This window comes from Notolabrus celidotus, chromosome 19, assembly GCF_009762535.1.
Source record: "Notolabrus celidotus isolate fNotCel1 chromosome 19, fNotCel1.pri, whole genome shotgun sequence".
NCBI lineage: Eukaryota > Metazoa > Chordata > Actinopteri > Labriformes > Labridae > Notolabrus > Notolabrus celidotus.
In genome coordinates, this window is record NC_048290.1 from 11117892 (window position 1) to 11143424 (window position 25533).

Below are 25533 nucleotides of genomic sequence, written 5' to 3' on the forward strand. Positions count from 1 at the left end.
TCCCTCCCCCTGTCTGTTGATATCACAGCCCGGAGAGGTTTGAATCCAGTCTCTGGCCCCAGCCGCCATGCTGAGTTGAGAGAGAGCCTCTAACTAAACTTTGTCACGCTGCCGCTCCTGCAACAACGCCCGCACATCTCCGTACACACCGGGACGAGGAGGAAAGCGTATCTACGGTGAGTGAAGCACACGAGGAGTTAGATCTGGTGCATGGTTAAGTTGGGACTGGCTTGCTTTTTTGGACGGAGGGACTTTCTTGTGAAGTTGTTTCAGCCTGCGTGTCCCTGCTGGTCGTATTCATGCGTGCTGTCGCGGACTTGAAGCTCAGCTGCACTTGTTGCACTGTTGCCTCAACCCCTACTGTGACACGAAAGGGGGCAAAAACTCCTCAGAATTTTATTGTATGCGCATGGAACATTTCTCGATATTACGCGCGTCTTGGTGGCGCGTGTAACTTATCAAAAACTCGTCGATTCGAACTCCGGAGAAAAAAATAAGATAGGCTATTATGCGAACGACTGTTCCCATGAGAGTCCAGGCAGTCCCTGTCTGTCCTTGAAGCGCTAAATAACTCCTGAATGTAATATTACTCGTCACCAGCCGTGCTCACACCAATCTTTTTAAAGATTAAACTCCCCTTGCACTTTCAAAATGCCATTCTATCACCCAGGGGTCATTCAGGGGTTTCTACCCTTGGCATGCATAAATCAAGGGTGCTCTTTCACTGCAACAACAAAGGCTTTTTATTGACACGTAACCACAGTTTATATGAAGGCTGGTTTGGAGCATCCAGACCTGCAGCCTGCACTGTTATATCTCTCAGGGTGTGTTTTTGCAGTTCTTCAGCCTGGAGAGCAACGTGTACCAAGACAGGATGGCATTGCAGTGCAGCTGGGGCTCATCAGAGGATGCTCATAAACCTTTCACCTGCCTCTGTGTCTAGTCTTAGTTTGTCTTGTGTGGACCAGAGGGAGTAATAAGGAGTTATGGAGCCGCTTTCTGTCTCAACGTTTGCCCTCTGGCCGGGCTAACTGAACTCCTGTCTCTGTGTGTGACTCTCTTGGCTCTGTGAAGTATAATTCAAACCACACTATTGTCACTGAGGTTCTTCGCTTGGTCTTCTTCTGACTTGTGAGAGTCAGGTGTCTTCAGAGAGACATAGTTAGTTTGTGTATTGCTTCAGAATAGATCAGGAGTTTATCATTGATTAGATAGATGATGAGCAGAGTTTGCGGGCTCTTATTTTGATCATCAGTTTAATGCTAAAATGCTGGATGTTAACAACATTGATGTTTTTAAAGTATTTTTTAAACAAAGTGTTAATCATTTGATGTTTGAATGAAACTTTTTACCATTTTCTAATTGTATCAGAAACTATGGTAAAATGACACTTCTGGGAATCCCAATGATTCCAACTTTAAGTAGTCTAATTTTTCTAACCCCAGGACTCAACCCCTAACATTTTTCAGTAGATTTCCACATTGCACCTGTTTAGCACTTTTACATAATAGCAAACGGAGTACTTTCAGTGGTGTGTCAATAAAAACACAGCAGAAAGTAGCTTGATGACATTCCTTAAGAAACATTTTTGTGATTTATCTGAGAATTACAGCTTTCTATTTTCCCACCTGCTCTTGAACATGTCATAGGTTGGTAAACTCATGGATCAATGAAAGAGTAAACACCCTAGTGTTACCTTGGTTTACATTGCATGAGCGCTGTGGAATCTGAACATGCCAACCGTTTGGTTTGTTCATAAACACAGCTGTTGTGTTTTCTAAATCTGTTTTCCACAGTTTCGTTAGCAACATTAACTGCCCCACCTCGGCCCGCCTCTCCCTTCGCTTCACTCAGTGCTCCACTGAAACGCCTGGGCTGGGACATCCCTTCCCTGGCTGCCCCAATAAGTCATTCTTCTGCCTCATCGAGTTTGATTCCACAGGTCCTTGGCTGGGTCACACTAAGTGCGGGGGGGGCGGCCACTCTGGTCATGTCAATATGATGGGCTGGCTGGCTGGAGCTTCAGTGTCACCCGGGCAGGCCAGAATCATGTCAGTCAGACCCTCAGGGGGGCCTGGAGAACTGGCCTGAACAGGATATTGCTGTGTGATCATTCACCAGCTGCAGACAAATCATTAAACCACAGGCTGCGTGCCGCTGAGCCCTTGACTTTCCCTCAGGTTAGAGGTTGTGTTTGCATTGTTAAGTGGTCATTTCTTCTGGTTGGTTCTGGAGTCACTGTTGAAAATATGTTTCAATATTGAAGATGTATTTTCTTTCTTTTTAAATAGATGAATGGGTAACTCCTTCTCCTTTGTAATGCTTGTGAATTATTTTTTCCCCTTGCTCTTTTTTAACTGGAGTGAAACCTGTGAACACATGAAGCTTTTCAGGGGCTTTCCATTTTAGGAAGCCTAATTAATCTATTTTTAGCACGTGTGACTGTATTTGATTTGTTTTCGATGTTATCAGCAGGGAAACTGGACTACCTTTGAGTCATCTTTGTTTTTTCCACAGTCATTGGAAGCACAGGATTCACATGAGGTAAATAAAATTGGACAGACTGTCCTGCTTGTTAAAGATAACCACACTGAAGCACGCAGTCTTGTCTTTAGAGTCCCTTTTTTCCTCATCAATAATCAATTTGAAATTTGAAGGAAATGAGAACCCAGTCTGGAGCTGCTTGTCTGAAAGGGGGCTTTGTGTTCAAGTTGAACTTTGTGCAGAAATGGCACTTGTTCTGGATGTCAGGGGTTATTTACTTGGATGCCTTGTTTGGGTTTCAGAACAAGCCTGGGCTGTTTGTCAAATTTGTCGCTTGTAAAAAGTTAGAGCGTTGAAATTGGTCCTTGCTGGAAGGTAGCCAGTGTTGCATATAGCCTGGGTTTTAAAATCCGAACGCAATTATTCACCCGCCTTAAAGTAGACCCCATTTTAAAGGACTTCACGTCTCTTTACATGCCTACAGTGAGCGACTGTCGGGTAATTGAATGAACTCTTAATTCATTCGAGGGTGACCATTCATGAGCCATCAGTGGCTCTCCTCACATTGCCCCTCTGCTGAGTTTGGTCGTCAGCTTGGTTTGGGGTAAAGACAGCTGAATTACCTGCAAATTGTCGGGGCCGGGGTGCTCCACCTCCCGCTGTGAGGTCACTGTAAAGGGTGCTACTTCTTCCACATGGACACAACGCCTCCTCATTGTTTTCTGCTGCTCATTAGCAAATCGAATCATGGGGAATCTCCTTGCAGTGGAGTCAGCAAATAAGACTTCCTCACTTTAATTTAGAATCAAACCCAACAACAGGGGAAAAAAATCCCTCACTCTGCATTGACTGTGTCTTATGTGAAGGTGCCCCCTGCGTACTTTGGCTAGCCGGCAAAGACAGAAACATGCCTTTAAAGCTGCAGTGTGTAAGGAGGAAGCTGCAACAATGTAACACAGAAATAAGATTTTGTAAGCACACCAACAGAAAAAAAGAACATAGACAACAAAACGCAAAGATAGCAGAAGACAGAATAAGAAGGAGGGACGATGCAAGGCCTTTTTTGAAATCTTTGTTAGGTAATTTAATAGTCTTACCAGAGAACAGGCATATAGAGGTGCATTTCGACCAAGAGTTCCGGGGTCTTTTAGCCCCCAGAACTACTTTCCCTGGAACTAAAAGGTTCCTGTGCCCCAATTGTTGTCTGCGTTTCGACCGCGGGCTGAAGTCCCAGGTAGATTGTGAAAGGGCCAGTGATGTATGGAGAAAAAAATGATATTAAATAATATTTTGAAATCTTAAAAAAAAACTAAATTAGTATGCATTCCCAGGAACTCCCTCTGTGTTTCAACAACTGTGTAAACTCCACAAACACTGTTATGTTCAACTGAAAGTCCTAGGACCTTTTGAAGAGTACTACCCCCCAAGCAGGGGCTTTTCAGGGGGGAGATTATCTACCCCTGAACTAAATTTAGACCCTGGTTCCTCCGGTCGAAACGCACTTAGTTCAGGGATGTAAAGTCCCTAGTTCAGGGGTAAAGTTCCTGTGGTCGAAAAACACCTTAGATGTTAGTCTGCAAGGAGGACTGAAGGCTGATGGTGCTAGCTCTACTTATGTTAGCCACACTCTGCAAACCAATTTCACATAATTCACCTGCAGATTTTGTGATCCAGTGCTAAGTTGTGCTTAATAAATTGTGCTCAATTTTGCCCGTTTACTGGGTGTTTTCTTACCTTCTGACTAGTCTGTTTGTTGGAATTTAAATGTACGTTTAAACAACAAGGTATCAGTCACTTCAGAACATCCCTACTCTAAGCTCCAGGAAATTTCCAGACTTTATGGAAATCCTTGTTGGCGGCAGGTCTGAATGCAAACGATCAAGTATTTCACTTTTGACTTAATCTGGTCTTTATCCTCTAAATTAGAAAATATTGCTGCAGGCAGTCTTGCTAGTGTTGAACAATGCTAATATTCCTGAAAATACATTTTTCCATCCTAAATGACAGCATATCAAATCTAAAACTGTGACTGCTGGTATTAAATATTCTGTTTTGATGTATTGAATAATGCATTTTAATGTTGCTTCTGACATAGATATCAGTCATGCTCTGGATAGCATAGCATGAACCAAGGTGCAGAGAATAGGACAATGAAAAATGCCCAATCATCTGACATGTTAATATCATGTGTTGTTAGCTAGTCACCATTTATTTTGGTCAGTTGTATTGCGCTTGGCAGCATATTGTAACACTGATAATATTGATTTCTACTTTCCTTGAGTGGGTGTTTTTTTTTAAATGATTGATGCGTTCTGTCTCTATGGGATGTCATGGTTTTAGGAAACAAGGTAGGCAAGTGTGACGTATGACTTGCAGCCGCTGCATTGTTTTGGTCCTGCATGAGTCAAAGGGTATAGGTCAGAGGTCTGTCTGTGGTGCTCTGATGTTTAGGTGTGCAGTGCAGGCTATAAGAAACGGACATCTGGGGCCACATCCCCCCACCTCCGTTTCTAACACACAACACAAACCTCCCCCTGCCACACCCCAGGAGTACCCCAACACCCTCAGGCTGGAATAATTTCCTATTGGCAAAGAGAGGAGTAGCATCTGGCCGTGTATAAACCGCAGACAGTGGCATGTGTCGGCACTTTATGCGTTACTGGCCATGCATAATGCATCGCCGCATTCCAGAGATGTCTCAGCAAAACTGTCTCATGATTGAATGGTGGTTTGAAATCGGTACACACTGGATGTTAAGCTTGGTTTCCTGTTTTCTTTGCTTCATGTGTTGTGTAACAATAAAGGTGAAGAAAAGTCCGCGCCCTGTTTGACTTTATTGCTTTTTTTCTCTTTCAAGCTGCGGTAGAAGCATGTGTTTTGTTTTGAAGTGCTGGCAATAATCGCTTTTATGAAAACTGTACAGGAAATCCATCAAGATTCCCAAGATGCTGCACCCGTTTCTATTCTTTGCTGAGAGTGCAGGAAGCTTACTGATGCTCCACTGCAGTGCTGATATTGACAGCTTACTTGATGTTTTGAAAAGGTTCCCAGTGTTGTGCGGCTGAGAGCAGGGAGCTGGAAGGGAATGGAGCGTGGAGTCAGACTACATACAGTACATTCTGTTACTGTGCAGGGATATCACTGTGTGACACAGCTGAACAGAGAAGGTGCTCTCTGTATTTTGTCACTTTTATCTTTAATGGAGTGTGTCAGTGATCACGTGTTACTGTGTGAAAGTTTTGAATAACAGGAACTTCATAAGCCATCAGAAGATTTAATCAGTTTTCTGCCATTTGCTTACTGTTAGATTTGTTTAGTGTTTGCATAGGGAGAAATAAGACCCAACACTGTGATCTATTGCCTGAGGGTGTAAACTGTCGCTGTGTTTAAGTGTCTGTGAATATGTGTTTGTTGCTTGTGTAGAAGGCACAGCTGTATAAATTTAACAAATTGTACTTTCATGAAGGTTTAAATAACAGAAGTTCTGGAGCAACAAATTTCCAAATTAAATCCTGACTAGCCGGCTAGTCTACAGGCAAGAAAGCACCCAGATTCACAAAAGGAATGCCCCCCTTTCTATGCAAATGAGCCTAGGTGCAAAAAACATGACCTAAAATCCGTACACATGGCCTGATAATATATCTACGACGTTGCCGTGGCTCAACCCCCTTACATGCGGTCAGTGCCATTACGCAAGACTGAGTTTTTCAATTTACTTCAATTATTTTGAATCTGCACAAAGTGCCCTTTTGCTAAATCAAGGAAGTATGCTGGATATAAACGACAAAATTTGTATCACATCTGTCACAATGAACCGATAAGGACTTTTCCTCCTTATATAGACTGTTGATAAAATGTAATGCCAATAGAATGATGAGCGCAGTGAGTGGGGAAATGCTAACAGCTCATCTCAGTCCAAAGAAAACACAAAACAAGAGCAAACATAGCTGCAGAACTTTATTGGCTTTTTTGCACTTGAATTTCATAAATGCGATTTGCTTTGTGAATTAGACCTTGAGATGGAGCAGGTAGTGGGAGCAATTGATGCGCAATTCTTGGTGCAATTATCGGCTGCAATCCATTCGTAGTGACACCCCCACCCCACACACCTTCAGGAAACAGTCAATATTTAACAGTTTTTTCAACAAGGCTCATCACAGGGTCCACGGTTAACACTTCCAATGACATTGCTAACATAAACAGAGCCAGCACCTCTAGCCTGCAGTCTTCCTTGCAGGCTAACATTCTCATCATGCCTGTGCTGGTTATGCATTGCTGCAGACAAGTGGTTATATGCAAGTTTAACCACAGCATACACACAACTTCCTATTTTCTAGATTCAAATAATGCTAAGGTGCGAGACGCTTGGTGTCATCTGTTTACATCAGAGTAGTAGAGCATTACAGTGCTATGGCGGTACAATATCATACAGATTAAGTATAATTGAAGCCCCATTGCATTTTCCTTGTTACTTTTTTCCGGAAAGCAACCTACTGGTTATCTTTTTGCAAAATAATTTCTCTTCTTAATCTACATAGAGAAGATCTAGTTTCATTCTTGGTGAATTTGTCAATTTATTGAACACAAGACAGATGGATAAAGTAATATACAACAACCAATGAAAAAGGATAATAATAATATTAAATAAAAGTAAAATAATTATTATTATTTTTCAAATTACATTGAAATCAGAATTACATTGCATTTTGATTGACTTCTTGTACTTGTAAAATATGGGAATTTATTACCATTATTAGTTTGAGTGACATCCAAGGGGGCTTAATTCATTTAGTTAATTCAGCGAGTCAATACATATTTGAAAGTAGACAAAGTGTTTACATGTGTACAATTTTGTGTGTATATTAAGCGTTGAAAAGAGGAGAGAAGCAAGGGTCAAAGATACAAAAATAAATAGAGCAGTTAATAAAATTAAGAACATGTACTACTGCCTACTTACTTCTCAATTATAACCGATGAACCATTTGAAGCATTGCTACTTGTGTATCTCTCCCATTTCTCCCATCTTTTTTTAAAAACAAAGAGCTGATACTGAACATTTTCCTATCTATATCGGTACTGGTCTCAAAGATCTATGTCAGTATGGCTATGATAGTGATTTACAACACCATGAACTACTTACTCTGGAATAACTATATATCTAAACAATGCAAAAAATCAATAAAAAATCATGAAGTCAAGATTTATTGCATTACTTTAATAAAAACAATGTATGCCTCATAAACTTGTGTATACACCACAGAGTGGTAAATACAGTGCTAAGCAGCTGGACCTGCAGCCCTCTATTCATTCTCCTAAAGAGGTTAAAAAACGACCCCTCCACAATAGACACACTCCCACAGACCCACATACACACTACCCCAACCTTAGCCCCCTTCCCCCCCACCTCACCCGTCACCCCAAAATTCCCCCTCCCCCTCTTCAGTAATTGTGTGCATTGACGCTTTCCAGAGGCGCAATCTCTGCGCTGTCGCTCTCCACCAGCTCTCCGGCAAGCGGCATTGACTGCTTTGGCAGAGAGGGAAAGGCAATCTTGTGTCTGTTTTGTTCTAACCTCAGTGAGAGACTGTCATGCATTAAAGTAACCCAGACCTCCAATGCAAGCACTCCCTCTCCAACGTTTGCAGGCTCTCGTGCTCGTATTTTGAGCGTTTATCGAGCAAGAGAGGAGAGAGAGAGAGAGAGAGAGAGAGAGAGAGAGAGAGAGAGAAAGAGACGCAGACAGAGAGAGGAACCAAAGGAGGGAGTGTGTGAGAGAGAGAGAAGGAGCATGACCGGGAGAGCAAAGAGGGAGGAGATGACAGACTAGTCGCGCTGGATGATCAAATTCTATTTTCTTTTTTCATCTGTCATGCAAACCAGTGGTGAGTCTCCCAGTAGCAACAACAGTGACTGAGGCAGATTCTTCTCTCCCAACCTGCAGGATCGTCCCTCTCAGATTATGGTAAGGTTCACGTCGCAGACAGCCTGTGTGTGGACAGTGTGTTGACTGCTGGCATCCCACAATGTCAACACCTTTTTCCCCCTGGCGTAGCGATCAGATGTGTCTTGATGTTTACCCAGTGCAGTAGATACAGTCTCCAGTGTTGTGCATGCTATTTTTACCGAATCTCAACTGGGAGGTGAATAATTCAGTGTTTTCTTGATGCAGTGAGTGGGACTCTGCTGTTCTTTCTTTTGAGTTTAAACCCACACAGTTCACTTGGATACAGTTTAGCTTCGTGGGCTTAGATCTGTTTTGTATAAAGGGCAGTATTTCTATTGTTTTCTGTGTAATCTGCTCTTTTGTTTACAGTGACCTATGCTGATGTGGCTCACATTCAGGCATCTTCCAAACCTGGCAACCTCTGCCAATTTTGAATCTGCTTGATTATTGCCAAATTAATTCCTGTATCGAGAGCCATGATATCTTATCTGTTCCCCCGGTATGTGTTTTCCTAATGACAGATTCTATTTCTAGTATATCAGAAAATGGTTTCCTGTTGTGTTGTTTGTTGATTCAATTTTGCTCAAGACAAAAGATTAATTCCAGCTTGATTTTGCGACTTAGTTTGATAACCCACTCTTTGTTCTTTCTGTTCATATCTGCATCAAGGGACCCTCTCCTTCTCTTATTCTCTTACTATCAACATCAAAGATGCAGCCTGTTTGTTTTGATAAACTTTATCGAAATTCCCACCAGTGGTGCTTGTAACCTAAAGTTCTGGCGTCGCAGGCAGGACAGGTTTAAAATGTGCAGTGTGATTTAACACCACATAGAAGATCTTGAGAGCAGCACAGTGTCTGCTGGGCCTTAGATGTGGAAAGAGTTTGTCCTCCCTTGGCTGGCTGTTGTCAGGAGTTCATAAATCTCTCTTGAGAGGGGAAGGAGTGGCGTTGCCCTCCCTGCTTGGACATTGTCAGATTTTCCTTTAGTATGCCACAAGTTTCCCTCCTTAAAGTGGGATCTGAAATGCTTCTTTGCTGGTTTAAATGCTTTCGAGTGTTGATTTCAGGTTGGTCAAAGCTTGCAGATGTAAAGCTGGGCGATTGATTGAAAATGAACATTCAGAACCTTGAACTGATTTTATCTTACCCGTTTTTTAGGATCTGTTGTTTATTTTTCAAATTCTTTCAATACTTAACCAACTGTGTGTGTTCCTGTACTATCCCTTGAAAAAAACATACTACCACCACGTGTGTAGTCACATTATTCCAACTTGTCCAGTCTGCAACATAGCAGAGATCTCAAACACCAAGCCAACTGAGCTGCTCGACGAGCTTGTACCATGGGAAAATGCAGTGTCTGTTGTTTTGGTACTTAGTATCTCTAGTCAAGATGTCAACAAACCCAAAGTATTACAATGCAAACACTGCATGGGCCACACCTTGCTAAAACCCTTGACAAAAGATACAATGTGCCATCACAAAAATATTTACCCCAGACTGTGGTGCCCAACATGTACGAAACATGTAGGAAGGCAGCTGAAAATCTGTTCAGCACTCAGCAGTAGTTCATCACTGTTGTTCCTATTAGGGAAAACACAAAGAAATCATTCATCACTGAGGTAAAATGTTCAATTAATCCTGATATTGATTTGAGGCCATATCACCCAGCCCTATGCTGATGTTCTTTTCAAGTGCTACTGTTTCACTGTAAAGAGCACTGTTGTTCTGGCTCTGAGTGGGTCTCTATCTGCACTGTGCTCTGGTGGGAAACACTCTGTTACAAGTAGCTTCTCTGCAAGTGCACAGTATTATTGTTTGCTGGAGGCGGCAGGAGTTACTTGATGGCCTCGGGGTGAAAAACTACATGCATCATCCCGACAGGAGACACGTTTTCTCGGTTGATTTCCCTCAAGTTGTCATACTTAGGTGGATTGCCGCATAATCTTACATTCTCAACACAGAAAACCTTGAAGGATTACCCTGCTCCTGCTGTAGCCCATAATGCACTACATACAATTAAAGTTTCTCTGACGTCGCAGTGTTGTTTTTCCTCCTTCGAAATAATTTCCCACAAACACAGAGACTGAGGAACCAGAGGAAATGGAACTAAAATGATTACCGGAGATTACTTGGGTGTATACAGCTAATGCATGTTTCTGTGCTTTAGACAGACGCATGGACAAGCTCAGTTAGCCGCTATTAGGCAGGAAATGAATGAAACAGGTGAGGCTTAGAGCTAGAGCGACAGAAAGAATGATACATCAGGGTTAATGGATGGAAAAGGTGAAGGAAAGAGAGGAAAAGCAGACACATCAGGAGACAGACTGTCGCTCTCTGTGCCTCCCAGGCTGGTGGCTGGCTGTCTGTCTGCGTTTGATGCTGATGGGATCGGGTAGAGTTGATAGCCTTCCCTCACCCCTCTGGTTCCCTTCAGTCGTGGCTGACAGCTATAAAACCATTAAGTCTTCTTTAGTTAATCAGTTCTGGATTATCAACTTCCGTAGACATGATTTAGAGGTAAAACATAGGATTTGAATTGCTTTCCTTCCCTGCTTCAGGTCCATTATGTGGACTTGACATTGCGTGAAATTCCGTCTAACTGTTATCTGCTTTAAGAACCTAAATCCCACTCTTGAAAGTCACATCTGTGTTGCCAGTGTGTTAACACATTAGAGGGTATAATCTAGGAAAGTAATGTGCTGCCATCGTAATCGTTTAAAGGCAGATAATCTGAAGGCTTTTGGAGATTGGTGGTCACCCAGCAGGACGCAGGATGTCTCAGCTCCTCATTAAAATTGAAAAAATCAGGATGCTGACAGTGAACATCTGCTGATTTATGTACATCCCCAAAACATGCACTGTTATCAGGGGAATGCTGATCAATTCCTGTGGATGATTTCTTTTGTTAAATTTGTTATCTTTGCTGCATGATGAGCAGCTGCACCGATCCAAAACTGTCACCACTGCTCCTTAACCACAAACAACACATTCTTAATCTGTGCTTTGGATTCACACTGTCTCCTCACCACCCAGAGGATTTCTTAGTGCACTTCTATTTATGCTAGCTGGCTGGCTGGTTGTGCTGCCTTGGTTACTATGGTAACAGTATCCCCCAGAAAGTTGAAGGAGACCTGGCCCTTGCTTGGCTAATTGTGAGCAAGTGAAGCATGTCAGTAAAAGTTCACTGTGGTCCCAGTCTGGACGAGGGCCTGCACACTGGACCTTTTTTTGGGTTCTCGCTGATGCGCAGCTTGCGTCACAATAGAAGTGATTAGCTCTCATCTTTTGTTTCTCATCAGAACAGTGAGTTGTCTAGTTGTCTGACCTACATACAAGCAAAACAAAAGAATGTGCTTATAATTGTAGTAGTGCTTACACTTGGGATTCAATCTCAAGATCTGTTAAATTATAAAGGGCACATTCAATAGCACATGCATTATCAGTGTTAATCAGTGTTGTTTAAAGCTCCTGTGAGGAGCTTTTAACTGGTAATGAAACAGACTCAAATTGATGCTCATGCCTCTTTATGAATCACAAAAGCAAACCAGACCATCAGTGACTAGACTGGTTATTTTTGTACTTTTTTTAAACACTTCCAGTTGCCACCTTGTAGGTTTCAGACAAAGCAGTGCAGATTAGAGGTGCTATTGTTCAAATATTTTGATTTTAGAGTGTTTGACATAATAATAATCCCAAAAAGAACAATAGATAATATTTGCTGCCTTAGATTATTCAAGTTGGAGTCAACCTTTTGTATGGTCCAAGTCCAGATATAGCACTCTATTTATTGCGCTGAATAGCACTTTAACACGCTTATTTGCACTATTGTGTATATCTGATGCTATTATGATGTATTGTATTTTCATTGTCATACTCTCATGATGTATTGTTTCTATCTGTCGTTATTTATCTCTATCTTTTGTTATAATTATGCCATGACCTGCTGGGGACTACAGATGAAAATTTGCCTTATGGCTAACTCTGGCATACTTACATGGATGCTACACTGAAATGTGTATTAGTATGCAATGTCCCTTTAAACAAATAGATAAGGGATAACATATAGGGAACAGCTGGTTATGTGAAAACAAATCTCCAGAGAATGAGCAAGATCCTGAACAGACCAGCCACTCTCATCCTTAAGGGATTCTAATTTGCATAACCACACATTCACTATAAATCATCTGGCTTTTTACCCAGCTACCAATCAAAGGCATGCACAAGTTCACACAATATGTTGATCTAAAGATGACTTTATTGATTACAAAATGATTTATACTGTGAAAAATGTCAATTGATTACATGGTCAGTGAGCCTTCTGTGGCAATGGGTTCTCGTCAACCAACTTGCTGGATGAGATAACAGTAAGCAGTAAGCTCCACATTTCAGTGTTCTTCTTAGAGATGCTCTGATGTTGTTGCTGGGATTGCAGGACAGGGTGTCGCTCCACTTTTCCCCTATCTGAGATATCTTGGGGCCAGCAGCACCTCAGGCTGCATCTGTACCCTCTGACTGTCATTATTTCCCGACTCACAACACCACTCTGAGATGAGACCAATGTTTTTGCCACAGGGTCAACAGGCGGTGACGAAATGAACCCTAGCGAAATGGACTCCTTTCCATGGTTTGATTTGATATGATGTGTGCGATCAGGTTATATCTTGCACAGCTTTTGCTGTTGTAAATCAATCACTGTTGTTGTAGGGTTTTGACCAATCAGAATCACAGATTTCACACAGCTCGGTAATAGACTACTTTCAAGTTAAAGCAATCTTCCAGGTGAGGTGTGTATCATCTTGTCTAAGACCGAATGATTTACTGTGATTCCTTTTCTTTACAGACTGGTGTTGTGACTCTTACCTTGGGCCACTCCTTCAACCATTTCTATCTGTGTGGCGAAAAGTGAAAAGCAGTTTTAATGAATCAGTATTCGCTAGCCGACGCCATGACAGACAAGTAAGTGATAGATCTTTTTACAATTGTGTGTGTGTGTGTGTTTGAGTGTTAGTGCAAAGAACCCACTGTACTCCAGCCTTTTGTTTAGTGTGAAACAAGAAGATGATGTGATTACACTTCTGTCGCTCCTGGAAGTGTTTGAGTGCAGGATCGGAGGAGCGTTGTTAGGGGTTCTCTGATTGCACAGAGAGAAGTGTGTTGTGTTGGGGGGCGGGCTGGCGGGCGGGGTTGGTATAAAGACAGTCTGTTTTGCCCCCTGAAGACGTATGACATTTGCATCAGGGCTGATTTGCATTCTCGCTCACTGTGCTGGTATGTTGCTGCTGCTGTTAGCTGCTCTTTATTTCCCTGACAAAACACAGTCATGTAAAGGGTTTTCAGCCTCTGCAACACAACCTCTCCCTCTGCTCCTCCTCGGTGTTCTCCCCCCTTTTTTTATTTAGGTTCCCTCTGTATTTTCTTACCCTTCCCCCTTTTCATTTCTCCATGCACCCTATCTCTTTTTGTTTCTTTTGTCAACTCCTCATTGTCTCTTGGTGTTTCTTTTGAGTTGTATCTATAGAGGATGGAGAATTTGGGTGCAGTAGGCAAAATAATCGGCTGTCAGCAGTCATAATAAGCGGAATAAGTGGTGCAAGCCAGTCAGCTGAAAGGGATAGGTGCAAAAGCGGTCAAGTCCAAGCCTTTTATGAGCTTTCAAAAAAAGTTTGGCCCGGAACAAAACAAAAGAAAGTGGTTGTTTTCAGACTTCTGTGCTGAATCATAGGTGATCATGAATGCTCGTGCAGGACTTGGTAATGGTTTCTGCGCGTTTGGTAAAGGCTCTGAGGAAATGAGGTGGATGTGATTCAGTGTTTGAATGCACTTAGTCAACCTCCGTCATCTCCCCTCTTATTGCTAATGCACCTGTCCACCATTGTGAGAGCCAGAGAAAGGGGGGAAAAAAGGACCAGATGAGTCACTCAGACTTTCTATGAATCAGGCCTCAGGGTAGCTCTTCTAGCTAACATTAGCACTCCATAATGTCAGCATAAAATACCGTGCATGTAGTTGGTAAGCAGGGCCGTATAATGCTATATTTGCCCAGAGGGGAATTTCTCTTGCAAATTAGAAGGTTGTACCACTTCAGCCGTTTCCTTAAGCATGCGTTGCAATTCTTGCAGCGCCAGACGTTAAATCTTGGAAGTTTTTTGGATGCAGCTTGAAAGGAAATAAAAAAAAAGAAGTTCTTTAATTTGAGGACAAGATGCAGCAGTATTTTTTAATAAGCCTCTGCTGCACCAAATCAAAGTGAGCTTAAAGAGAAAGTTTCTAAGTAAGTGATGATGTTGTTGACAAGCTGTCCCATTGGATGAAAGGTCTCCCAGCAACCAAAGAGAGGGGCCAAAGGGGGGGAGGGCGGTACTTTATTGTGCCGCTGATGCTAGTCCATGTTGTAGGATGATTGTTCGCTGGGGAAGAATGATAAATGTTACGCCAAAGGGGAAGTGAGGGGAAAAGTTGGAGGACGTGCCCCCCGATGGTGACAGTGAACAAAGCCTCCCTCAACATGGGACTACTTAAGATTCATACAAAGCCAGAAGAAGACAGCCACTTATTTTCTCTCCAACCATACACACACTCACTCACACACAAATGCCCCCCTTATTTTCTCTAGCTTGGTCATGAGCAAACATTTACACATAGCAGGATATCAGTGGACATTCCTGTAGATTCATGCATTCCGATCACTTTTCCCAGAAACTTGCTTGTCTGCAGAAACATCCAGAACAAGAGGATCCCTTTGATTGCCCATTTACTAACAAAATACATGTGACGGCCTGACCAAAAATCCTCACATTTGTTTCTTGAAATAGTTCTGCGCCCGTGTTGTTCATGCAGATGTTGCTTTTGATTCAGGAACTGATAATCCCTCTGTACCAGGATGCTCTGAGGAAAGTTTCTAAAGCCAGATTTGCTCCATCGTGCTTGTAGTTGGGGATTCTTTTTGTTCAAACTCAAGCCTGCATAATCCTTTTGAATACACTTCTTTATGTGTATGTGTGTGTATGTGTGTGTGTAAAGCACGGGGTCCATGCACCCTCCATATAGGATTTAAATGAGCAGGAATTTCACCTAGTTCTGTTTACACCATGCCTGACTGTATTGCATCAGTGGAAATGTAGGACAAAGATACAAGGCTCTGAATGCACACAGACGGTGTTATGGAATGAAAATGTGAGCCCAAGAAATGAAACGAATGCCAAAAACGTTTTTGTGGAAAACATTGAAAAGCCCAAAAGCAAAAAGTGTGGGACCCTGTGCGTCTCAGCACATTGGGGGTAGGCTTCCAAAAACAAAAGCAAAAGCAAAATGCAAAATCTGCTGCTCCATGAGCCCTCAAACCATACATCTATGATTCTGTACGCAGCCATAAGGAGAATCCTCCTCCCACTCCTTCCTCCTCGTTCTTCTTTTGTCCTCTACTCTCTCTTCAAGCACTGTATGAATTTGCACGCTCGAATATCCTCTCTCATAGCAAACCCTCTGTTTTCCTTCGCTTCTTCTGTCCCTCTCATTTTTCCTTCCCTCCCCCACCTGTGGTGGTGCACACTGACAGGCCTGTCAGAGACTTGGGACGTTTGTAGATGGACAGTGAGGGTGGCTGAACGGATGAGAGTGTGTGTGTGTGTGTGTGTGTCTGTGAGTGTGTGTGTGTGTGTGTGATGGGGTTGGGGGGCTTTTACTGGAACGACCACACTGTCATAGAGATGAGCGGCCTCTTCCCAGCCCTCAGTATATCAGTTTGCTTTGTGTGTGTGCATCAGTCAAGGTCCCTCGGGTCTGTGTTCATGTTGGTCTCAGGGGAGCGAGGATTACTAACCATTATAAGAAGCTGGTTAAGAGCTTTTGTATTGTCACTTACAGGAAGCTGCATGTATGACAGAGATGTGCTTAACCCCCAAATGATTTGTCAGACAGTTGACTCTACAGATTGCTTTGTTCGTGATGAGTTTAACAGATTACTTTTCCTTATCCAGTCCAATCTGAGGTGTAATAGGGTGTAAGTAATGACTTGTTCCTGTCCTTACTCTAAACCACTGTTAAATGTATTAATTGGTTTTGATTTTAACTGCATCAACAACCTCCTGTGTTGCAAAGTAATGCCAGTCTGGAAGTGCAGGAAAATGCAGTTCCTTAAGTGTCCACTTGAGGCTTGCTCCAAAAGCATTGGAACCCCCATTAGGATGCATGTTAAAGTGCCTGTTTTAAAATGTTAATAGTCTGGTGCAAAAAAATTGGTTTTGTGTGTACAGCCCATTTCTTAGTTTTGTCACATGGGGTAAAAACAAGGAGGAGGAAGACCAAGTGCAGAAAATAAAGATTAAATTAACAAAATTGCAAAAGGTTCAACAAAAATGTACTGTAAATGTCCAGGACAGTCAATCCAAAATGACCAAAAGAAAACATAAGGGATCCACAGGGAGCAGGAGAAGGTAACTACACAGGGAACAAGAGATAACGTAATGAACCAACACAGAAGGGAGGAAACGCAGAGACTCAACACTGACGGGGGCAATCAGACACAGGTGTGACAACGAGACACAGGTGCAACTAATCATCACGCAATCACAAGGGCGGAAAACTAGACAAAGACCAGACACGCCTGGAGCAAAAACTACAAAACATGGAACGGGGAACTCATCACACACAAGGCATACTGAAACACACTGGTAAAATATGATATTATGGCATGAGAAATAATTACTGAAAAACAACTCAGGGAGGCCAAATAAGGATGCTAATACAAAGAGATAGAAAACAAGACATGAAGCACAGTGCAAAAAAACACAAGGTTAGATTGCCATCTGTGCTTGATTTCATCCAGGTAGAAGATCATTTTTTTTCATAATTTTCTCATTAAAGGGGAAGAGCTCACCGGCACTCATTGTGGCTAGCAGGAGCAATAGTGTAATGTAACTCATACGACCCCACTTCAAAAAAACTGAAACATCCCTTTAACAAACGATTTTAGTGATTGTTGTGCTGACTCGCAAGGGGGATGACATTTATTTTAATCTTAATTGTAACATTTCAGTCTTGTTGACTGAATGTGCCCCTCCCTTATTAGCATGCTACCAAGTTAGATGATGAATTTCTCAACATTAGCATGTTAGCAATGTTATTGTGGAAATGTAGGAACGCCCAGGCAGCAATTTCCCACAAAGACTGCTGTGCCTCAGAGAGCCGCTAATATAGATTTAGAATACTTGGCTTAGGTACTGTGTAGACATGGACCCATGCAGCCGGATATGGATCTGTGTATGCCTTCCTCTTTGTTAAAATTCCACTATAATAAGACAATTCTAGATAGTATGTCTGGTTTAATGTCAGCTTATACTTTATTGAGCTCTCTTCTCTCGACCTTGACATGAAGAGAACAAAGGTTTTATTGATCGGTTTGACTATCCATCATGAAACTTCCTGATGTTTAGGATTTGGTTCCAAAGAGGTGATATAAAGTATAGGGTACTGGTATGAAACATGGAGTTGTAAGATACTGGTGTAAGCTCAAGCTCAGATCTATTCACCAGCTCAGGGTAAAATCAGGTGTCACAGTGGAGTGAGCTCAATAGCCAGCCTGTCGGTATGTTTACCAAAGGCTGCCTTTCTGAAGTAGGTCTATTAATAAATTTGTTCTGGCTTGAAGAGTCTTCAAAAGACCAGATTTGCCCAGTCCACATTCAAGTCCACTCATCAGTTAAAAAAACCCCAGACCCGTGACATCTCCACTTCCTCTCTGTCCCCTTTCCAGACCACGGTGTCAACTGAGGGCGTAGTTTGGGGGCACGGCTGGCCTCGACACCCACTCAGGACGTCCTGAATTGAGACATGTAAAGGCGTGGTGTCACTGGTGTCACTGGGATTCGTGGGTGCATAGTAAAAAGTCTGTATCAGCTGTCAGTGGGTTTTTGTGGGAGCAGAAGGAAGCCAAGTCAAAGTGTTTCCTAAGGATGTCGAGGGGGATGCACCCTTTGACCTCCGTCTCATCAATCTTAGGCGACTGTCATCTTCTCCCAACGGTCCATTGATGCTGTCAGAGGAGGGCAGGAGGCAGAACTTGGGTCGTGTATTTGTGCTTGCTTGCATACATGATTTTTTCGTTCGGTGTCTGAGTGAGGAAGTGTAGCAGGATAGAAAAAGCAATCTCAATATAGATGAAATATATCATGAGACTATGGTCCCATTGGTCCCATTTTAATAAAAGTGACACCACAGCAAAGACAGGAGCGCAGAGTAAATGTTCGTGCCCATCCAAAGCTTTTTGGTCTTAAGATCATCTGTTGTATGTGAACTGCCCGTGTTTCTAGTCTGTCTAGTATCATCTCTGCTTAACATAATCTGATTATTCTTTTATACAGGAGAGCAGGGGGCCTGCATTACAGTAGCTTACCCTACCAAAGCAAATGCTAATGAATCTGGATATTTGGGTTGATTTGGGTGACCTCAATGCGGTGTCTAAAAGATTTTCCTCCTTATCCTGGGACAGTATTTGATGGTTTTTTAAGCATTATGTAGTCCATAATTAGGAGTTTTAGTGACCTTTTAGTTTGTATCCAAGTTTGTTGAAGGATAATAAATGAGCCTTTTGGATGCGTACATAAATAAGTTGATTACCTGCTAAGTTATTGTAGAAACTGACCTTGATTCTGAACTACAGGGAAGGCACAGTAAATATGTAAGCCCAAGTTTTCCACTCAAACAGAGCTGGATTGTGGAGGAATGTGGGAATAGAGCTTGTGTACTTGTGCAGGGAGAATGTATTCAGCCTGGTTGTAAAGGGAGGCAGTCTAAGGGAACAGACTGGAAAGTGTTGTGAATGGAGGCCCAACCATCTGTCACGATGGCAATAAGAAGATTTCTACTTTCCTTTAGACTTACGTTCTCTGGTTTCCATGAACCGAAAAGAAAGCTGAAGACTTTTTTTTCCAGCTGGCTGTTCTGGAGCTGCTGTTGCAGATTATTCCAGAAAGTCTTTGTTCTCGCTTTGATTCATTAGTGATGCATAAGTTGAGTGCTGACACCACAAAAAAATTTAAAGGCCCTGAAACCATGTTTTTGTTTGAAATCTGCACGGTCCTCCACGGTGTTAGGGGTTCTCTGTCTTTTCTGCCCTTAAAATGAAATTGTTAATCAATTGAAATCAAAGCAGCTCTGATAAAAGTCCTCATCTGAGCTTTTTGTTAATAAATAAAACCTTTGGTTGTTTTCCTGTGCTAGTTTTCTGGCTCTTGTGATGTTGATTTCGTTCTATAAGCTGGTTACATTTGGTGATCCTCTGATGTTTCATGTAGCTCTACCAACAGATTAAAGTTCCTGCTTATCCACTGAAACATCCCAACATCTACTACATGGCTTGGCACAACTTTTGGTAAAGACATTAATGGTTCCAAACAAAATAAATCCTAATGATTTTCATCATCCCCTGATTTTTCCTGTAGCATCACCACAAGCTTAATATTTGTGGTTTGGGGTGAGGTGTCAGGCCAGTTAAGTGGTTCAATTGTTACACATGTCCATGTTCCCCTTAGGGCGTGTTGTTGCACCTTTAAAGATATCTTGTGACTACATCAGGCCAAGATTTTAGGAGCAGATAAGGGGGGGGGGGGGGGGGGGGGGGGGAATTAGCTGCAACCGTTGCTGTAATAACTGCAAATGGGCTGCAAATGCAACAATGCAAAATCAAGAAACGAACAAACCCAGAAAAACAATTGCAAAAGGAAGACAACAAGTACATATCCGGTCCCTGGTGCTGAATTTGGATACTTAAGGGGCTTCAAACAACTTCCCCTTCCGATTTGGCTGGTGGTGCTAATGACATTGATCCCACACTTTTACACTTTACCTGTTTTCTTCAGTGAATCATGAATTAGCATTACATGACTGTGCTGTTATTCATCAATCATCATTGAATCGCTGTATTGTGATGTAAACAAGTCCCATTTTAGATAGTGTACTATATCGCAAGTTACCCTGCAATTCCAAACCCGACTTCCAAACATCTGTTGGTTATTGCAAGGGCCAATTTTAGGTGTTTCTTTATCATACATGAAGGCAAACTGAATATAATATGTATATAATAGAATTTCCTCCTTTCCTTCTTCTTGCTTTTGACATTTTGTACAAAACCCCCAAATTCAATGGGTATAGATATAGCAATTGTGAAAATCAGGGCCAACACTGATGTTAAAAATAACAATATTGCATATGGGTGATTCCCATCATGATCATTTTTCCCTTACTTACATCTGTTTTTCAAATGTGCTATGAGATTTGATGTATTCAAATTGTTGCTGGTGGTCCCTCCTTCAAGGCCCTTTTGAAATGTCAATGTAAGATGTTGTAAAAACTTCATGTTGCTTATCTATCTCAGGGTTGGTGTGACTCCTCCCACATTGTAGATATATTCTTTCATGTTTAATCATGATAAGACATTTTTGGTTTCCAACAAATTGATGCAATAGAGATCAAATGTGATAAGATTCAGGTAAACATCATCTCCTGACATTGGTGCATGGTGCATTATTTGCTAATTTGCCAATGTCAGCAAATATTGAGCAAATAGCAGGGCAATATGTATCTACTGATAAAGTGAAGAGAAACAGTAAATGCAGACCTAATGGAAATACTTCACATTCTTTGAGTTTGCAGTCATAATTTCTTTTAGATGACAATTAGTTTCACCCCGATGGAAAATCATGAGTTACACCTGTATGAGAAACATAAAAAAGCTCATTCTGCAAAATCAGACAACTGTTTATATTAAGTAGAATTAAGAAATTGCACATTTTTGGACTATGTTCCTCAGAATCTCTGTGTCAAATTAATCATTTTCTAAACTGTCCAACTTCTTGAAATCAAAGTTGGGCAGATTTAAGGATTGGCTGTGGCCGACCCCTCTGGGGATTAACCCACATAGAGCAGGCGTAATTCAACAGGGCAGAAAGGAGAGTGCTTTCTCTGTATTTACATCTGGTTGATCCTCAGACATAGCGGCTCACGGTATAACATTTGCGTCCTCTTATGTCTCAGACAGGCCGGTAATACAGGCAGACCTCTGTAGTAGCATGCGTGGTGGAAGAGGAAATGAATACAGCGACACAGCCCTCGGGTTTCTCACACAAGATAATGTTTATCATTTGGCTGCTCTCCATTCATGTGTCCTTGGTTCTAAAGGTCAGCGCAGTATCCTGACAGACATCATATGATACCATGGCTTTAGTTGACAGAGGGTAGTCAAGCCACTACATAATTATTTTGTCTTCCCAGAATGCATTTGAACTCATTTGAACTCATTTGAACGTGTGTGGATGGATGGATAAAAGGATGGTACTTATGTTTGTGTGTATTCTTTAACAGCTGATTTATTGTGCAACATATGTTTTCACTGATTCATCATTCTATCTGTATAACCCTGGTCTAGACTACTAACCACACACACACACACACATTACACACACACTGCCTCCTCCCCCTTGCAGGCACACACACACACACACACACATTACTGTCTTGTCTGATCTTTCTGTCTTCTTCCCCCCCCTCCCTAGCTTGAGGATTTTATAATTCTCTCCGGAGGAAGAGCGTCGCATCTTGTAAGGAGCCACAGGTCAGAAACTCTACTCCTCTCCCTCCCTCCCCCTCCTTATTTTTGCTGTGCAGACCGATACTGAGCTGCTCAATGGCGCTGCATGCTTCAACACGAATGCTGCATGCTTCTACAACCCTCCCTGTAACCCCCTCAAGGCTTTGATGCTTTGTTTGACTCCCCCCCTGCATGACCACACCTGGGCAACACAACTTTTTTCGATTCTGCTTGGCTTTGGTGCTTTTGGTGCAAATTTGATTTTTTTTCCCCCCTCCAATGAAACTCTCCTGTTTTTTTTTACCCAATCAACTCATCAAGATTTATTCTTTTCCCCTGTCTCTTCAAGTTTTTTCTTACTTGGAACCAATCTGACGGTCAATAATGTCTTATTTACATTTAAAGATGCAGTACACATGCTCAGCTGCTTACCTCCTGTGGCCTTTCGGACACCCAACTTTGCTTTGTGCCTTTTCTCTGCAGTTGAATGTTTTTTAAATCTCCCTTTATTGTCCAATCGTAGCCAGGCAACTGTAACAAAGTACAACAGCAGCTTGTCCAAATGTCTCCCAGTCTGAAGCAGTGTGATAGCTCTAACCTCAGACGTTTTACAGGTGTTTCTTTGTAAGGCCTACTTATAAAACAAACACACCAGAGTAGAAGTCAAAGTAATGGATTGGATGTGTTTTTTCCCCTATTATTTCAGCTAGTTCACTTTGATTGACTCCTACTGAAATGCAATACAATAGCAATGCATTCCATTAGCTTTGTAATGCATCATAATCTAAATGGACTGACAACTTTTTTCGATAAAGCCAGAGGTTTGAATTTCTGCCAACATGGTACCATTTTCACTGGTAAGCTAGCGTTACTTCCATTGCCAAGAAGTGTACAGGGATGTGATTGTTCGGGATTAATCTGGAATTCCGGATTTTCTAACCTAAAAAGTCGACCAAGGAGACTTTAAATATCAGGGAGGATGTTATTTTTCAGTTCAAACTCAGCCAGCTGAAAAGGAAAGCAGTGAGCCGTCTTGGCTGTTTTGGGTTTATTTACTGTAATCCAAAGTAAAGCGCCAGTTAGATGTGTTGTATTAGTAAAAGTAAGAGAACATACTGTATGGTGGGTTTCGGGTTTTGTGTTGTTTGAGTTGCAAAGGTGGCTACCAGTTGTGATCCGCACTTTGGCTATAATTTCCTTATTAGAAATAGCAGTATATGATGTCACATTTAGGACTTTTTTTTTTAAATTACATTTCTGCACTTGATGATTGGTGTATACACAGTTGGCAGCAAAAGTGCATCTGTCTCTCTGTCCTTGCATACTGCTTGTAGACTAGCAACAGTGGGTGACTATGGTAACCACCAGACATTCTACCACTGTAACTTTATTTTGGCACTCTGAAGCTTTAGTCTAACTTTTCAATTTACTGCTGTAGACTATCATTCAAATAAGTACACAAAGCTATGGGATAGGCTCCAGTTGAACACAAATAAAAGTAATATAATGCTAGATATTGTTGTATTGTTAAAAGCTAGTCAGACTATCTGAATCAAATTGTGCTTAAAAATGTCCCAGTAATTAATTAAAGAATTGAGTTGAATTAACGTCTTGTTGATGTCAAATGGAGCCAAACACACAAATGAAGAGGTGAGCTTTAAAAACAAAATACACACAAAGGACAAAAAGAGTAAATAAACATCAGAAAATGATGCAGAAAATTCCCAAATTGTTGCAAATGGCAGGAAATAGTCTTTAATGGGGATGTTCAGAACTGGCCAATTTGTTTGTCATTGAAATGGAAATTTAAATTTAGAAATAAAGGTATGAAAAAAACTCAGGAAAAACAGCCAGAATTGAGCACAATGTATTGAAAGAGCTAATCACAGAGTCTGCTGGTAAACGATGTAAGACAGTTTGCTCAGTGTGGCTACCACCAGCAGAGCTAGCACCACCAGGCTTTGGTCCTCCCTGCAGGTTAAGGCTGACAAAAAATTTAATACATTTATTTAACCAGTTAATAATTGTAGCGTTGACTAGCAAGAGGGACTATGTTTGGTTGTGTTGTCGACTAAAGCACACATCTCTTGTTTCTTATATTTAGAAGTATATGGGGAAGGTCCTCTTGACTCTTGCTTATGTTCTGATGGCGTACAAATAATAACTTGATCCAATAAACCTTTCTCCATCAGCTTTAAATTAAGAGCCAGCTTCAGTCAAATTTTGGAGTCAGTCATTCATAAATTACTTTGGACTTTAAATGTTTAATCTTCCTCTGTTATTGTAAATTACGTATGTGCCGTGCAAGAATGCTTGGCATGCATAGGAACTGTAACTAAGGAAGAAAGGGCTTAGCAAGTGGTCAGCTGAAGCCAACACCTGTTTCCCAGAGTCCATGAAGCTCTTCATAAGCTCTACCCTATGTCTTCAATAACCACTTTTATAATGGCTCTATTTTCTGAGATATTTTGCTTATTCAGCGTGTTGAGTTTTATCCTATTTTCCCAAACGCCTTTTTTTATCACCACAAGGACGGAAGTGTGCCCTAAATCTGTCGGCCACATCACAAGATATCCATGTGATAACTGTTTAAAGTTTAAGACGAGCCTTTGTGTTGTTTACCCCTCTCTGTGCGCTGAAGGAAACGGTGAAATTAGTGTTTTATGTCCTGGTATGCCAAGTTCAGGAGGACACACTGTTGGTGTTGTGGCAGCCTGTGGGTGATGGGCTGAGTTTTCACACAGCACTCCAAAGGAGGTTTTTGTCTCTGCCGGACCAAAATTACCACCATGAAATCAGTGCCTGCTGAAGACTGTGCTGAGAGAAAAGAAGAAGAGAAAGGAGTCCTTCTTAAAGGCAGAAAGGAGAGAGGAAATATAGCAGTATTTTAGTGATGTTTATGGCCTCTTCAAATGTGCCATGACTGGTGGGAGAGCCTAGTTACTGTTACTTAAAAGACTGTTTTGTTTCTTTTTATTACCCCAGCCCAAAAATCTGTAGAATGTATGAGGGAAATCCTACTTCTGCTCCCTCTTGGTTGATTCAAACCCCAAACTTAAAGATCCACCCCCCTCTGGGAGCTGATTCACCTGTGCTTAGCTGTATTGCTGTTTTTAAAAGCTACTACCAATGGGACTACCATTCACCGACTTGTGACCGCGAGGCCTTCAGCTGGGAACCACAAGACCTTCGGCTGGGCTTTGGCAGCTTCCAAAAATAGTCCCACATTATACGCCCCAAGGCCCCGCTGGCATCGCTGCAGCCCGTAGGAAGCTGCATGAAGTGAAAGGTTTATTACTTTGCTGTGAGTGGTGGTTTTTATTTGACCCAGACCAAGTGATCCACAAATATTCACCCTCAAGATAATTGATAAAAGGAGGGCTTTTAAACGCTTCATTAGAGCAGTGTGCACTATCCTCACAGAGGATCATCTGACGGCTGGCCCCAATGAAAGATTTTTAAACTCTACATAGATGTTGAAATCCTGAGAGACCCCACACATGATGAAAAATATGAAGGTT

At 41.8% G+C, this 25533-nt stretch overlaps 1 protein-coding gene across 4 annotated transcripts in view; it reads left to right on the plus strand.

Moving 5' to 3' along the window:
* Positions 1-25533, plus strand: part of sema4d (sema domain, immunoglobulin domain (Ig), transmembrane domain (TM) and short cytoplasmic domain, (semaphorin) 4D) — a 49951-nt gene continuing 24418 nt past the window's right edge. The window contains exons 1-3 of one of the 4 annotated variants that reach the window (XM_034709221.1): positions 2-176; positions 13271-13386; positions 21978-22036. Coding sequence is in view for 2 of the 4 variants with exons in the window: in XM_034709219.1 (XP_034565110.1) it covers positions 13349-13386 (38 nt within the window). In the remaining 2 variants the exon portion in view is untranslated. Of the gene's footprint in view, positions 177-11534; positions 11734-13270; positions 13387-21977; positions 22037-25533 lie in introns of those variants that run through there. The other 3 variants (XM_034709222.1, XM_034709219.1, XM_034709220.1) reach the window with 3 other exon arrangements.